The sequence below is a fragment of the Pelobates fuscus genome, chromosome 5 (genome assembly GCF_036172605.1).
Source record: "Pelobates fuscus isolate aPelFus1 chromosome 5, aPelFus1.pri, whole genome shotgun sequence".
NCBI classification, from domain to species: Eukaryota; Metazoa; Chordata; class Amphibia; order Anura; family Pelobatidae; genus Pelobates; species Pelobates fuscus.
The window spans coordinates 71833903-71850817 of record NC_086321.1 but is presented as its reverse complement, the minus strand read 5'-3'; the positions used below and the strand labels follow the sequence as shown (position 1 = coordinate 71850817).

General features: G+C 43.6%; 1 protein-coding gene across 2 annotated transcripts in view; it reads left to right on the top strand.

The window, feature by feature from the left end:
- The window catches only part of NADK2 (NAD kinase 2, mitochondrial), a 28897-nt gene extending 20985 nt beyond the window's left edge, over positions 1-7912 (top strand). For both annotated transcript variants that reach the window (XM_063453977.1, XM_063453978.1), the window contains exon 12: positions 7182-7912. In XM_063453977.1, the coding sequence (XP_063310047.1) occupies positions 7182-7320 (139 nt within the window). In that variant the 3' untranslated portion in view covers positions 7321-7912. The remainder of the gene's footprint in view (positions 1-7181) is intronic.
- Positions 7913-16915: the final 9003 nt, after the last annotated feature.

Here is a 16915-nt window from a genome sequence, read left to right as displayed (position 1 = left end):
GGATTATCCCTGATGTTTACAGCAGACAGGGTCAACACTAGATGGACCTGGCACCCAGGTCCACTTCATTAAGCTGAAGTGATCTGGGTGCCTATAGTGGTCCTTTAAGCATTGAAGGGACATGATAACCACTTAATCTGATTTTTATGGCAATGGCCCTTGGTGCAACTCCCACTCCTCCCATACAGAAAAAATGATCTTTCTCCAATACCCAGACCCCTCTCACAGCCACCCCAGTAATGTATGTCTGCATTATATGTCCAACTTGGACTGCAACAATTGGCCACAAGCTATGGGAACAGTTTTTTCCCCAGTATTTGCTGCCTTTGGTTGGGTGAATTGTATGTGTTATTGGGGGTATGGCTGCAGAGGGACCATGGTTTGATAAAAGAAAATAGGGCTCCCCCTGTATCCAAACAATTGTTTTTCTGTCTACACATTTTGAGGGTGGCTGCACTCAAAGCGCTTTAACTACTACTACTAGTAACTGTAATGGTTATGGTGCTGTAGTTGGCTCATTACATATTCTAGTGCTGGCACGTATAAGCTTGCAAAATCTATTTTAATTAGGTAGGAATGCATTTGGTGTTAATTGAAGATTATGTTAACGTAGTGTACCTATAATCTTAATTTTAGTAATGACAGGAGGCGAGTATTTTGCATTACTTTATATGAATACTTGCTGCTGGAGTTTTAAGTAAAGATAAACCAATCAAAACTGGGAAACACAGGATATACAAGGCTGAGTCCGCCCACATTTCTCCTTTCTTTGATGCGAGACGAATAGATGAACCATAAAATCCATAACAGGACCTCTGAACCATCGGAACCAATTTCAAACTGTAAAACTGGCAGACACTGAAGCAACAATCAAACTTGGAAAATGATGAGCTTCACCCTGGAAAAAAACAAAGAAGTGAAAGGCGAGAGCCATGGTGTTGTGTCAACATAAACGACATGTATCACAAATTCAATAATAAAACAGTTATTTAATAATAAATGTAACCTAACTAACGTTATGTAAGATGGATACGAAGACATATAACCCCCAAACCATATGACTATCACATTAATACATCACAAATAAACCCAATCATAAGCAAAATATACACCCCAAGCGTGGGAAATAAAGAGAGAAAACAGGGGGGAAATGCCTCCTGTCATTACTAAAATTAAGATTATAGGTACACTACGTTGGCATAGTCTACAATTTTACCACATGACCGGAGGCTTCCTATTTTGCATTTTTAATGCTTAAGGAAGAGGAGCAAAAGCATGAGAAGGACGAAAGTAGATTATCCTGAAGGTATCTTCCCATGACCAGTCGGAGGAGTGCATGATATCCGTTAACAACGCTCCTGACTAAAAAGCCTGCGACGACGCTGCGCCATGTACCGAATGTGCGCCAAAACAGGACTCCACACCTGCTAGAGATAATGGCCATCGCACCCATCTGGCTGGGTGGACATCGATGGTAGACATGGTGAGGTTGTACGTAGAAAATGATCAACTGTCCCGTCGGAGAACGACATAACGAGGCACTAGACTCGACAGCGTAATAACGTCTTAACCACACATAGTTAAGGATCCAAAGGAAAATAGGAGTAACAAAAACATTGAAGAATCAGTCTTAGTGCGCCGGGAGATTGAGAATGAAGCCCCTGTAGGAGTAAACGATAGACCAGCCACGTTTAATGCCTGCACGTCCGCCACCCGACAGAACGATACTAAGCAGAGTAAAAGTAAGAGTTTCGCCGACAGATGACGTAATGACAAGTTCGACGCTGATTGCGGAGAAAGTGTAGTACCACTTCAACGTCACAGTGACGTGAATATTTTGGAGTAGTCTACAAACCAACAGGTCCTGGCCTACCGGCAGGCCTTGGACAAGTACATGGGCAGCTGAAATTGCTGAACGGGAAACGTTGATGGAGCAATAAGCCTGGCCCAACGAAAAATGGTGAGAAAAATTCAACACTAGGGGAACAGGTGCTGTAAAGGGATCGGAATCCCTCTCCATACACCAGCTAGACCATCCGTTCCATGCCGTGAGGCAGCTATGTCTAGTGCCAGGAGGCAACGAGTCCCACAACAAGTCTTTAGTTGTCAGCGATAGTCTGACAACTGACTAGAATCCACTAAAATCGGCCAAGTCATGAGTTCCAGGCAGTCTTGGAGGATAAGGGGAAACTCTCCAAGGGTCAGCCAGAAGTAGAGGGAACAATGGCAACAGTGGAGGGTGATCGGTGGACAATTCCAATAGGTCTGGAAACCAGGCTTGGTGAAGAACTCTCGCTTGCATGTTGAATGGGGGGAAAGCGTACGCTCACATCCTAGGCCAAGTCTGGAGGAACGCATCCACTACTTCGCGATCTGGGCAGTTGCTGGTTGGTTCGGGATGCGAATAGATCGAGATGCACTGTACCTCTGCACTCGAATCGCTTGTTGAAGACTGCATGTAGGCTCCAGTCGCTAGTGTCCCTCCAGTGGCATGAGTACCAATCCGCTGTGTAATTCGATATTCCTGGAAGGTATTCCGCTGTCAGTGTAATATTGCGGGATAGACAAAAACTGTAAATGTCTTTGGTCACTTCTGATAAAGCCTGTGCGTATATTGGACTGCGACGAAGAATGCAGCAATCGGACGTACTGCGGATGGTGAAGGTGCCTTCTATCAGTTCCAAGCAATTGATGTGTAAACTGGTCTCCACGGTTTGCCAGGGTCCTTCTGCTGACGAGTCTGCACAGTGTGCTCCCCAACCCCATAGGCTGGCATCCGATTCCACCACAAAATCCGATGATGGACCAAATTAGGTTTTCCCGTTCCAGGCCTGCATATGGGTAAGACACAAATGGACTTCCAACCGTTCTTCGGAAGTAAGAGGGACCTCATAGTCGTACGAGAGTCCAGAGTGCAGGTAATGAGCTTTCAGTCTCTGCATGGCCTGGATGGAAGCTGACAGGAGGCCAACGACTCGAGCAAACAGGCATAGGGAATCCTGTTCCCTTCACAGGACTTTCCAAATCTCCTTCTGAATGGCTTTGATTTTCTTGAGAGGCGGTTGTAGAACAAGTCTTGGAGTTTCTCGAAGCTCAGAAACTGGACTACTTGAGTGGGTTCCAACGCCGATTTTTCTTGGTTGACGATGAAGTTCACAGCAAGGTTCGTCTGAGTCCCAGAAAATCGGCAAGTCGTCTAGATAGATGAGATCTTAGATGAACCATAACTGGTATCAGGAGCTTCGTGAAGCACCAGGGAGCCGAGCTAAGCCCGAAGGGGAGTCGGGTGAACTGGCATGACAGACCTTGCCAACGGAATCGTAGAAATCTGCAACAGGAAGGCTCAACCAGGCCCGAAAGATACGCATTACTTTAGGTCTAACCGGGTGAACCAGACTCCTTCTAGTAGGTCTCGCAACAGTTGAATCCCTTCCATTTTGAAGTGTCTATAAACTACAAAGGAATTAAGATGTCTCAAGTTAATAACTGGGCAGAAGTCTCCGGTCTTTTTCTCAGCCAGAAAGATCTTGCTGAAGAGAACAGAGTGCGAATCTGGTCTCAGTGCATCGTGTTCCGCAGAAACCCGGGGTGGAGGAGCAATGACGTCGATTACATAAGTCCTCAGTCTGTAAAAATCCACGCATCTGTGGAGATTTTTATTTTTTTTTCCAGTTCTGCAAGAAAAGAGACAGCCTGCCTGCAGTTAAATAATCTGGTTGGTAAAATATACAGGGACCCACCTGTTGTAAATCTTCCTCTGCCTCTGGAGCCTCCGGGTCTGGTCGCGCCTCTATAGAAGGATGTAGTTCTTGGCGCTGAGAATAGGTAGGACGATGATGGTGGCTTGGATCTGGAACCAATAGACCAGAAGCGGCTGGTGGCCCAGCCCCGCTGCCTACAAGCCTGTCCAAAAACACCTCTTCCTTGAGGTGGGCGGAACACTTGCTGCATCGATGACTGTGCCTTGTTAAGGGTATTTAACAATGACACATGCTTTTTCAACTCGTCAATAAATGAATCTCCAAACAGGAGGCCGTTGGACCTAGTTCTTTGGAGGCCATGTTCATCAACTTGGTGTCGATGCGCAGGAGGGCAGTGTTTGTATTACCCAGTAGACATATGCACTTCTGGGACCATTCCCGGATCGCGCTTGGGTCATGGCAAGGTCCGCGAAGTACAGGATCTTGCCCAATGGACCTAGTAGGTCTAGCAGCTTATCTTGCGTCGCCTTGAGCCCTTTTTCAATGCCCTATCAAGGGTCTCGTCCCGTCCGGCACATAAAAACCACCACCGTTTCGCCGAACACTGGTGTGACTGCAATTTTATCCGGGAGCAAGGACCTGGGACATTCAGCCCACATGAAAGTCCTTACAACCCGGTCCAGTGGTTTCCTGAAATAGAAGTGAACAAATCTGGTGAGATGGGTCGGTAGACTCCACTCAGAAGTCCAAGGGGGTCTGATGGTTCTTGGGTCGACGAGTGGATTGCCATGGGTGTCAAGGAACAGTCAATCGCCCTTCGATGAGAAGGAGTCACCTTTGAATGATTCTCTGGAGTGAAGGTGGCACATCCTGCCATTATCCCTCTTGCTCAGTTGGAATCTTCTGCTCTCCATTCATGCAGGATGTCAAGACTCTGGTTGGTAAGCCTCGTCTGAGGAGGGCATTGGGGGGGGGGAAAGTGATTCGGCTGTTGCCAGCTGCCAGGAGCGCTTGTGTGGTCCTTTCCTTTTAGGCTGGGGCCCTGTGGTGCCCTTCTTGTGCCTATTGGGAAGGGGCGGGAGGTCCTTTGCGGAAGCCTCTGAGCCCAATGCATTCTCCGGCTCTTGAAGCATGTTATCCCTAGTAGGGGAGTTGTTATCCGTAGGTAAAATAATAAAGAGTTGACAAAGCCCTAATAACTCTTCCCTACTGGGGAATAACCCACGATAATGATTAGAAAAAGACAGAAAATATGGAACCTAAGGTTCCTAAGTGGAAGAGTTATAAGTGTAAAGGGAGTCCCTACCTTTAATAATCCTAAGGGTATAGGTAAATAAAAAGACAGGAGGGAAGATCTTCCCTCCTGTCTTTTTATTTACCTATACCCTTAGGATTATTAAAGGTAGGGACTCCCTTTACACTTATAACTCTTCCACTTAGGAACCTTAGGTTCCATATTTTCTGTCTTTTTTGTTATCCGTAGGTAGTTGTGTCAGCATTTTGGAAAAAAGCCGGTCGGAAGGAGTGGCTGGTAATACACAAAGGGGATAATCCCTGAGTCCCCAAGCTGAGGAGGTACCAAAATGGGGGCTCGCCCTGTAATGAGTGGAGAGAGGTACCGCTAATGTGAGGATTTACCCCTGTCATGTCCCATGCGGTACAGAAGCCCAGGTTAAGGTATTCAGAGGGCATACGGGGGCTCATCCCAATAGTATTGCAGGGGGCTCACCCCTGCGCGCAGCTGTTAAAGACAGTCTGCACTGACAGGCCACCGCAATGTCACAGTAGCATCATCCAACGTTCACAAGTTTTTTGTACCCTCTATTACAAGTATGGCAGGCTTATGCATGTATCACTGAGCATTATAGCAATGTAAAAGGCACACAGCAGTACATGTGGTAGTAAGCATAACCATCACAGCAGTGCGATTAAGCACCTGAGAATCAAATGTTCCTAGGGACAAGCAGGAGTGTGGAGTCCACAGACCTGGATACTGTCCAAATCCAGCTATATGTAAGGACAGGCATCCGTAGCATGGCCTGTAATGATATCCAAGATGGCCGCCGTGAAGCTTGAGATCTCACAAGATCGCCACCGGATGTGCGCTTACCCAGCGGGAACAGGTTCCGGTGAACAGTAGGTCGCAAGCGCCCCTACCACCAGTGGAGAGTACCCCTCTCCAACCCGGCCTGTCCAGAGGGGGAGAGTAGAGAGAGCAAAGTGCCGCAATCGCTGCAACGCTGGTTGCGGCGTGTGGAAGGCAAAATGACAGGAGGGCCTGCAGGAAGAGGGAGGCCCAAGCCTGAGACCCAGCAATAGACTCCAAACAGAGCAGAGAGCCAGGTATGGAGGGAACAGTAACTGGAAATACCCACAAGATTCAGAGGGATACCACAGAAATACAATAAACAGCTGAAGTAAAATCAAACACTCTTACCTGTATCCTGCTGAAACAGCAGCAAAGAAAAAGGAGGAATGTGGGCGGACTCAGCCTTTAATATCCTGTGTTTCTCAGTTTTGATTGGTTTATCTTTATATGAATACTTGCTGCTGGAGTGTAAGTAAAGAAATGAATGCAAAATAGGAATCCTCCTGTCATGTGGTAAAATGTAACTATAATCCATAAACTAAATTCATGACATTCCTGAAAAGACTTTGGTTACCCCCAAAAAATCCAGACTTTAATGGCACCAACACAATTTATGCTTGTTTTTTTTTTCCACCTTGGGGAAAAAAAAAATATATATATATATTTTTGCAGCTTTGTACATTTATACAGAATATATTTGCCCTGCTTAATCCTGCTTCTCTTTCACGCAGTGTTCCAGGACTGGCCCTGACTCTTGTATTCAGCCACTGAAGGCAGTGTTAGCTGAGCTGAAAAATATAAGATGACCTTAAACACATGGTTACTAGTACATGTGTAGTAGACTGGCTTTATTTTTGATTTATTTTGTTTTAGAATGCTGTGTCACACCCCTGTGAGCCAGCTTCCAGGATCACACAACTATTGGCTACAAACTCACAGCGAAGGGTGCATAGTCTGCCTTCTGGAACAACTTTCTATACTCTTTAAATTCCTGCATTTGGCATGCGCTCTCCAACTTGTATCTGGTGTATTAGTAACCCAGCTTTCTGCCGTGGTTACTGGTCTCCTATAAGGTGCAATCCATTATACTAGTGCAAAGTAATGATGAAATAGTAACACATGCATATAAAGAGGTCAGTTTTAAGACCCTTTAAGTAATGTGATCCTACTGAATGCATTTTTATTAGAATACTCTGTGTATTTCACATCCATAAAGCCACTTGAAAGTGATCATGCGCTCACTTTACAGTTGAAACTTGATTCTGTAGATGAGCTTGGGAATAATTGAGCAGTGCAACTAACGGTGACATTGTGTGGCTTATGATGTGTATTTTCTTGGAATTAAAGTAAATAACCCAGTGTTTGTGTTTTTTTTTTTTTCCCCTTTGCAGAGTCTGTGTGAGATCACGTTGCTGGGATGCTTGTATGGTAGTGGATGGTGGTACATCCTTTGAGTTCAATGATGGAGCTATCGTATCTTTAACAATGGATGCTGAAGATGCTCTATGTACCGTACAGTTAAATAAGTGAATTGACACTCAATGTTATTGAAGCAGGACTTGAAAAACTAATAACAGCTGCGGGAAACTACTATGCTGCCACATTTTCTGTTAATCTCAGGACACTAAAGCACTTAAGAGGGGCAAAGGATTTGGTATATGCACTAGATATAGATTTGAACATCACTAAACCTTTTCTAAAAGGTTGTTGAAATACCTGTTTAATGTAGTGTCTATAAACTTTGGTGCACAAGACATGGCTGAAAAAAGGCAGAATTTGTGCATCGACCCTTGCTTGGAGATATGCAAATACAGGGGAACACCAGGGCCTCTATTAAAAGGATTTTTTTTTTTAAGATTCTTTTTCATGGAGTTATTCTGAAATCTATTTAACATGGCTACATCCACTTGAACCATTAACTGTATTAAAGCTGTGAAAGATTTTTGGGAGTGATGAAAATGGTTGTGGTGGTTAAACATATGGATTTGTATGAAAATGTATTCGGTTATTGGTAGCTGTCTGCTTTAGAGCTGTTTTAGAGCCAAGCAGGTACCGTTGATGCCTGCTGTCAGAATTTATGAACTTTTGTGAAACAATTTGTAAAATAAATAACATTTTTATTTTGTTTCTGCTTCATATGCTTTTTTGAGAGGGGTATTATTTTCTACCAAACTATTTTTACATTTTCAGTTGGTCAATTGTGAGTTTCTTTTGTAAATCCTAAACTTGGTTAGGATCCATGTTTGATCTTGAATTAAAACTGCCATTAATAGATCTGTTAACTTTCTTACAGATGGTATACTGCTTTACCTAAATTATTGATTTTGCATTTGCTTATGTTATGAAATAAAACACTTCTGTTATTCAACATTATCTGTTTATCGATCACTAACACGTTACTAAAACCCAGTAGTAGGATTGAGTAAAAGGGTTACTCCAGCCATACGCACCAGTACAGGCCGCTGTAGTGAATATTATTGATAGAGTGCCAAAAATCGTTGAACTAATAGACAAGTATTTGCAAGAAGAAAAGTTGGAGGCACACTAGCAGAGTGTTGAGGGCCCTGCTGTTTTACCCCCATAATTTGGATACCAGCTGGGCACCAGTTCTCCGCTGTAGGCCAATATTTTGCTTGTGGAGAAGTGGAATGGCAATCATCCGCTGAGAGCATCAGCTGACTGTCTGCAAAGGTGTTAGATTCCATATGTGCAGCGTCTTTTAGAGTGAAATGCTGCACAGGCTCTGTTAGCTCTTCAAATAACTGAAGTGGTTATGGTGCTTGGAGTAATCCTTTAGAGGCACTGTGGGCAACAAAACAACTTCAGCTTAAGATTGGTTTTGGTGTATAGATAAATCTCCACTCTAACTGCTTATATAGGAGTTAAATCACGTTGTTTATGCAGCCTTAGTGACACCTCCCCTCCATGTGACCTGCACGGCTTACCTACACATTTCCTCTAAAGAGAGATCTAGTGTTTTAACTTCCTTTATTGCTCTGTTTAATTTTGAATTTCTTATTTCCTGCTCTGTTAATAGCTTGCAGGAGATAAGAACTTCTAAAGTAAATACACTGTGCTGTGACATCTGATTGAAAATTAAACTTTTTTTTTTTTCTTGTTGACGGAGTCACTGCCGCGAGAGGTGTGGCTAGGGCTGCAGAAACAACTTATTTAAAATAACATTAGTTACCTAGAACACTTAATCTTAATTGAATGATTTGGTTGTTGTTTTCCTGTCCTCGTAACCCTGCAATTTATTTATTTTTATTTTTAACTGCAGTATTAACATTGTGGGTTACATCCACCTCTAGTGGCTATCATACTGACCAGCACTAGAGATGCTTCCACTGCTTTCTCTGAGTAAAACTTGTATCGCGTGATGCATAAACCCAAGGTAAAGCATTGAATACCTATGGGGAAGCTTGACAGTGTGCATTGCACTTGACGTGCCCAATGACACTTTAAGAAGCAATGGACTGGACCATCACAGAGCAGGCCAAGCCTCCTCTGTCACAGGAAGTGGAGAGGTTAGCAGCGCTGAGGAAGCCTCAGTGCTGGAAAAAGGAGAGCTTATGTTTTTATGGCAAACTGGAGTGGACCTGTAGAACTAGGGACAGGGGCATTATAGTATTAAATATTGGTTTGTATTCATAACACTAGTGTTCCTTTTAACTCTTAAATGGCAGAGTAGTGCGACTGCAGGGACATGATCTATACACCAAAACGGTTTCATTAAGCTGAAGCTGTATTGGCACTTAATATGCCTTTTGGTTATTTTATTGCAAATATCCTCTGGTGACTTGAAAAATTGTCACTTTCTCACTTTTACTGTAACTTGTTTTGCTGGTTTTTTTTTTCCTCCCACATTTAGTTTAATTTACATGCTTTACAAGGTAAAGTCTGGTTATGTATGCAAATTAGTTAACCACAATATTGTGCGCACAACATATGCGTCTGAACATTACTGCTGGAATAAATGCTGGGCGCACATATAGATTTCTTCGCTTAGTTACCAGAGCAAGCACTCATATGCTAAGACTGAGGCATCAACATGGAACTGCAGCAGAGGTTAGTTTTGTTTGTTTTACCACCTCTGCTGCTTTGTTCACCCTATAATTGTACCAGTGGTTCTGGTGTTTATAGCCTGTGTCTGCTGGCTTTACAATATAATCAGAGAAAAGGCAGTATTTACATTTGCGCATAGTAACACCTGTAGTGAGTAGTGCTCCACTGGCTTTCAGCGTCTCCACACTTTGCATGGAGATACTGAATGCTAGGCCCTGCCTTTGACTTTTTGGCAGGTGGGTTTTTTCTCTGGTCTTCTGACATCTCTTTACACTGAGTGTTTGTCATGTTGTCTGGCCGACTAATGGCCCAGCGTTAACGCCTTAGACAAAGCTTTTTCCACCAAAGCGGCGATAGTTGCATCGATCAGCGATTTTAGGTCTGTGGGAATGTGTGTATCCTTCATAGTATGGTAATGATCACTGCAATATTGGTTAGGTGGATAAGCACACCGTATGGCAAGTTGGCTGCAGTGACCACTAGGGAGAGTTGCAATGAGACTAAATTAACTGTGCCGCTCAGCAGCATCAAAAGATGGGGCTCACCACAGACCAGGCTCCTAAGTATAACCTGACCAGCTGACCCACTCACCAAGGTTTATCTCCTACCTATCCTGAGGAGGCAGTATCCCTAAAACAATTAGCACAGTAAACTGTCTGGCACAGGATTAGACTCCACATAACTCTCAGCTGTAAGAGGGGACAGAAAAGCAAAATGGCCACCCCAGATCTTGCGAAGCGATATCCAAGATGGCAGCCAAATAGCACATGAAAATAAATTTGCGGTGTGAAATTAACAGAATGCATAGTGGAATCAGGCGAACGGTTCCTAAACGCCCTTAGTGGTGAAAGCTGTCGTGTGTGCACAGCTGACTGCAGCCAAACTAAAAGGTGAGTGAAATTGCATTCGATTGAAAAATGGCAGGTAAAGGCAAACCACATTGCACGCCCTAACCGCGGAGTCAGGGGCGCTTCATCAGCGCCTCACTGACCATTCAGCGTTGCAAATGTGCTCTCTGAAGTGGTGAACATAGCTATAAGGTAAATGAAAGTTCAACGATGGACAGGGCCGCCAGGTATTATTGGTATTTATATAGCGCCAGCTAATTCTGCAGCGCTTTACAATATTATGAAAGGTGGAACTTTACAATAAATGAGACAATGACACAGGAACAACAGGTACATGAGGGCCCTGCTCAAACGAGCTTACAGTTTAGAGGTATAAATGAGAAGTGGGTAGGAAGAGGGCAAAGGGATGCAAAACCGTCCACTATAAATTGGGGGCAACACAGGAGTTGGAGGGGAACCCCTCCCAGACAACAGTAACCTCCCCCAATGTCTACAACACCGTTTAAAGTAGTACTAGGTGTAAAAATGCAAAAGTAATGAACAGCCAAGACAAGCCAGTGACCATGTTTAGAACAACACTCCTGACCTGACTTGTGATGGAGCAGGAAGGTAGTGTAAGTACCTCAGTGAGAAGTACATGTTATATACTTTGCTTATCTCTGATCGGTTCTTTGCTGCTATGTAATAAGTAAAGAAAGTGAATATAAAAGCAAAATATGAAGCCTTCTGTTATGAGAAAGTTGTACGTAAGGTGCACTGCGCTCTTGGCTTTAATCCTGCAGGGTTAATTCTGGCAGCGTAAATTATTTTCCAAATAACCCACAGTACAGTTCAGCTCCGCAACATACAATAAATTTTGTATATTGGCTGCACAGCAGTGACTGTAATTTTCAGACTGTCACTGCTGTGATGCCTAGCTATCACACGTCAGACAGCCAGAGACCACAAACTTGACAAGTCTAGGACAACAACAAATGCTATGCCTACTGTACTAGCCCTCAGAAAATGAAACCACAAAATTTAAAAACACACTATACCAATTTAAAGTCCATCTACTTCCTCTCCAGCTTGTTAACTCCACCCCCAGTCATGTAATCAATGCTCTTGACTGGAGGCCCTATTCTTAAAGGGGACTGAGTATATGTAAAACTACAGACCCTTGAGGTTTGACATACCCAGCTTTGCGGTCAAATTAGCTTCTCAAACTTGAAGAACTTTAGCCACTGCAGAGAGGGTCAATTGCCTTAATTAAAATTCTCCAATTAGTCATTTCCTCTGTAGTCCAGCCAGCCTCTTGTGCTTAAAGGGACACTGTAGTCACCTGAACAACTTTAACTTAATTAAGCAGTTTTGGTGTATGGAACATGCCCCTGCAGCCTTACTGCTCAATCCTCTGCCATTTAGGAGTTAAAGCCCTTTGTTTATGAACCCTAGTCACACCTCCCTGCATGTGTGTAACGGACCGTTTTACACACAAGAGGTTAAAAAACGTTTAGGCGATATTCCCCATTCCAATGCACAGGCAGCTACTGCAAGCACCAGTCTCCCGAACTGCAAACTACACGAATCCTCCAACTCCCGAACAGGAAACACACGAACACTGGAAACAGCTGAACAGGAAAAGCATACAATCAGCTTACACTCCTGGCAATCAGCATACAATCCAATTCCCCCAATAACGAGACGACACTTCGTTTTGAGGTCAAGCAGAACTGACTGTACTGGCACATACAGCCTCTTTTATTCCCAATCCACAAATTTAGTACTGCCCACAGGGTTTTACAGAACAACCAATCAATCCGTACAATACACACAGACACTCCCACACAAAATCCTCCCCTCTGCCTGTGATATGATTACTGAACACAATGGTTAATATAATTATCACAGGCAGAGAAATACAGTTTTTACCAAATATTAATAACTTCCAAAATATACATGCCACAAACATAACATATTCGAACTCAGCACACTTTAATTATAAACATAGTCAAAATTCAGCCAATTCCATCCAGGGGTTAAAAAGTTAAGGGAAAGTCCTATTTGACCAAATTAAGCATGGCATTTCTGCCCAAAACCAGTTCCACAGAGTCTTCTATCCTGGAGATAATTGGGAAGTAATCCAATTATCTCCAAGGACAGAGGCAAAACTCCATTAGCCACATAGTAGCAACATGTAATAAAATACAATATGCCCAAATACTGTATTTAAAGGGCTAAATCTCCCAGGGGCCATAGTCAGCAGGCAGGAGGCAGGCAAACAGGCTACTCCAATGCCCAGTGGCGAGGTTGGTTTCGCCACAATGTGACTTGCACAGCCTTCCATAAAAACTTCCTGTAAAGAGAGCCATATTTAGGCTTTCTTTATTGCAAGTTCTGTTTAATTAAGATTTTCTTATCCCCTGCTATGTTAATAGCTTGCTAGACCATGCAAGAGCCTCCTGTATGTGATTAAAGTTCAATTTAGAGATTGAGATAATTATTTAAGGTAAATTACATCCCTTTGAAAGTGAAACCAGTTTGTTTTTTCATGCAGGTTCTGTCAATCATAGCCAGGGGAGGTGTGGCTAGGGTTGCATAAACAGAAACAAACTGATTTAACTCCTAAATGACAGTGAATTGAGCAGTGAAATTGCAGGGGAATGATCTATACACTAAAACTGCTTTATTTAGCTAAAGTAATTTAGGTGACTATAGTGTTCCTTTAATAGCATAGCTGCAAGAACAGTTATAAAGGGTATAAATCTCAGTGCTGTCCCATCATCTCTAAGGTCCGTGTGTGAGGCTGGACACACGGACCTTAGAGATGATGGGACAGCACTGAGATCAGCCCAATAATAGCCTGTCACACAGAAATTGGCTTGTGGTCATGTTTTTCATGTATTCCTGACCCTATAGTGTTAAAACCACCATCTAGCCCCCCTGGCCCCTATCAAGCCTTGCTATAAAAAAAAAAAAAAAAAAAGCAAAATCTTACTGTATTCAAGCCAGAAGCTGTAGATCTGTATGCTGTTTGCAATAAAAAAAAGCAGTCTGCTGACATCATCAGAAGTGGTAGCCTGATCCAATCACAATGCTTCCCAAAAGGATTGGCTGAGACTGACAAAGAGGCAGATCAGAGTCAGCATGATTCAAACACAGCCTTGGCCAATCAGCATCTCCTCATAGAGATTAATTGAAATTGATGAGGAAAGTTCAGTGCCTGCATGCAGAGGGAGGAGACACTGAATGTTTGGATGCATTTTAGGCAGCCATGACCCAGGAAGGATCTCTAATAGACATCGGAGGAGTGGCCAGTGAAGTTATCACTAGGCTGTAATGTAAACACTGCATTTTCTCTGAAAAGACAGTGTTTACAGCAAAAAACCTGAAGGTAATGATTCTACTTACCAGAACAAATGCAATAAGCTGTAGTTGTTCTGGTGACTATAGTGTCCCTTTAAAAATAACGACATGTGCAATCCGTTTTGGTCCGAATATGTATTCGGACGATTTTCGGGCAATTGGGACATTCGGGTACTTCCGAATGTCCGAATTGTCGAGGTCCCGAAGTTCCGAAATTACCGAATTTCCAAAGTGTCGAAGTGCTGAAGTTGCCAAAGTGTCGAAGTGCTGAAGTTGCCGAAGTGTCAAAGTGCCGAAGTTCCGAAGCACAGTATTGCCTAAGTACTAATATACTTACCCAGTGAAAGAAGAAAAATGTTACATTGTATACAATTTTAAATAAAAAGTATACAAACATAGCCACAATTGACCTGTAAGTATTTGCAACACTTACAACAATCAAGTAACATACATTCATATAAAATGTAAGTTACTTGGCCAGTCAATGTAATGACAGGAATGAATAAGTAGATAACTCCCTAATTCCCACGGTATTAGGGAGCTATCTACTAAAAGGCTGAAAGACCTAAATTGATCTTTCAGACAAATTTACTAATACTAAGCAAACATTACTTAGTATTAGTAAATTATGCCCCTACTCGCTATACCTTGAGTAGGGGCATGTCTATTAAACAGTGAGCAGCCTGCGGCAGGTGGGGGCCCTAAGTTATGAGGGGGGACCTAATGTCCTCCCCCCGGCCCCCATCCCTGATCGGTGGGTGGGGGCCCTAAATACTAATAAAGGGGGGGGGAACCTAATGTCCTCCCCCCCCTGAGCGGTGGGTGGGGGCCCTATAGTCTAGTAAAGGGGGGACCTAATGTCCTCTCCCCAGGCCCCCACCCCTGAGCGGCCGGTGGGGGCCCTAAAAAAATGTCCCCTCCCCCCGGGTGACTAGGGGTCCCCAAACCCCTAGTCACCCCCTTCCCCCCCCCCCCCCCAAAAAAAAATGATCCCACTACCTACCGCCCTCAGCCTAAAAATAATGAGGGGGGACCTTTAACTCAGCCCCAAAAAAGGCCAAATAAAAACCCATAATAACAGACGCGATAAAAAAAATAATCCTTCTTTACCCATGGAGGGCTCCGCGCAGACTGAGCTCTGCAGGGCGGGGCAAGGCTTATAAAGCCTTGCCCCGCCCTGCAATTAGGCTCAGAGCACTCTGATTGGTGGGTTTAAACAATCCAATCAGAGTGCTCTGACAGGTAAATGAAGAGACTGACAGGTAAGTCTCTACATTTACCTGTCACATCACTCTGATTGGTTGGTTTGAAATCCACCAATCAGAGTGCTCTGTGTCATTTTACACAGCGTGGGAAAGTTCTTTTGAATTTTCCCACGCTGTGTAATTTGACTCATAACTCTGATTGGTTACTTAATCCACCAGAGAGTTATGAGTCAAATTACACAGACCCCAAACCCCTACTTTAACCTAACCACATCAAACATTATCTTTAACACTGCGTGCATTTACACAGCTGCATATACACACTATACACACAGTGAAACAATACATTACAAACAAAAAGTTTGCACAGTTGTCAAATTTCAGTGTTTTTTTTTTTTCCATTTTTCTTTTAATTTTTTTTAATGCCTCAAGTTTCCATTTAATAAATTCATTTAACTGTAGTTGCCATTTTTTTGGTGGGTGGTAGTCAAACATGTATTCCTAGGTATTCCCAGCCCAATACCATATACAGTATAGGTTTTATTCCGTGAAGTCAACTGGAAGTGGGATGACACGATTCAGATAGAAGTGATACAATATCAGGAGTCCGTAATTGTGACACATGCCAATTAGAAATAGGAAATGTAGGGCAATTACAAGACCGACTTATAGGAAGGGGGTGGTTCTATTTATACCAATTTCAGAGTGCAACTTTCTACTCTGAGGGGAGGAGCTAGCCATTGGTTAATGCATACATATTTTGATTGGGCAATTATTTTTGAAAGGTGAACACACTAAAAGCATTTTGACACTTTTCACATTTGTCACCAAGCTCTTCCTATGCCTGTGCCATCTTTGCATTTCGGTCTTGCAAATACTCACAGATGTCTAAAGAGGTTGCAATTTTTAGATACCTGGAAAAGTGTTTATAAAACCATGTGACACACAGATGTCTAAAGAGAGTTCTGGCATCACAGCTGTCAATCTCTGAAGAGATGATTAAAGGACCACTCTAGGCACCCGGACCACTTCAGCTTAATGAGGTGGTCTGGGTGCCAGGTCCTTCTAGGGTTAACCCATTTTTTCATAAACATAGCAGTTTCAGAGAAACTGCTATGTTTATGAATGGGTTAAGCCTTCCCCCTATGTCCTCTAGTGGCTGTCTCATTGACAGCCACTAGAGGCGCTTGCGTGCTTCTCACTGTGATTTTCACAGTGAGAGCACGCCAGCGTCCATAGGAAAGCATTATGAATGCTTTCCTATGTGACCGGCTGAATGCGCGCGCAGCTCTTGCCGCGCGTGCGCATTCAGCCGACGGGGAGGAGAAGAGGAGGATCGGAGGAGGAGAGCAGGAGGAGATCTCTCCGCCCAGCGCTGGAAAAAGGTAAGATTTAACCCCTTTCCCCTTTCCAGAGCCGGGCGGGAGGGGGTCCCTGAGGGTGGGGGCACCCTCAGGGCACTCTAGTGCCAGGAAAACGAGTATGCTTTCCTGGCACTAGAGTGGTCCTTTAAGCTCTACAAGTAAGCAGAGCTCCTAGGTAAGGGATTGTCCCCACGCTTCTGTTAAGAACTTTTTTTTCTTTTTTTTACACATTTTCACATTCACACCATTCCTATGAATGGTGGGGGCACAATCTCTTTGATTTCTACAGTTGCTTTAC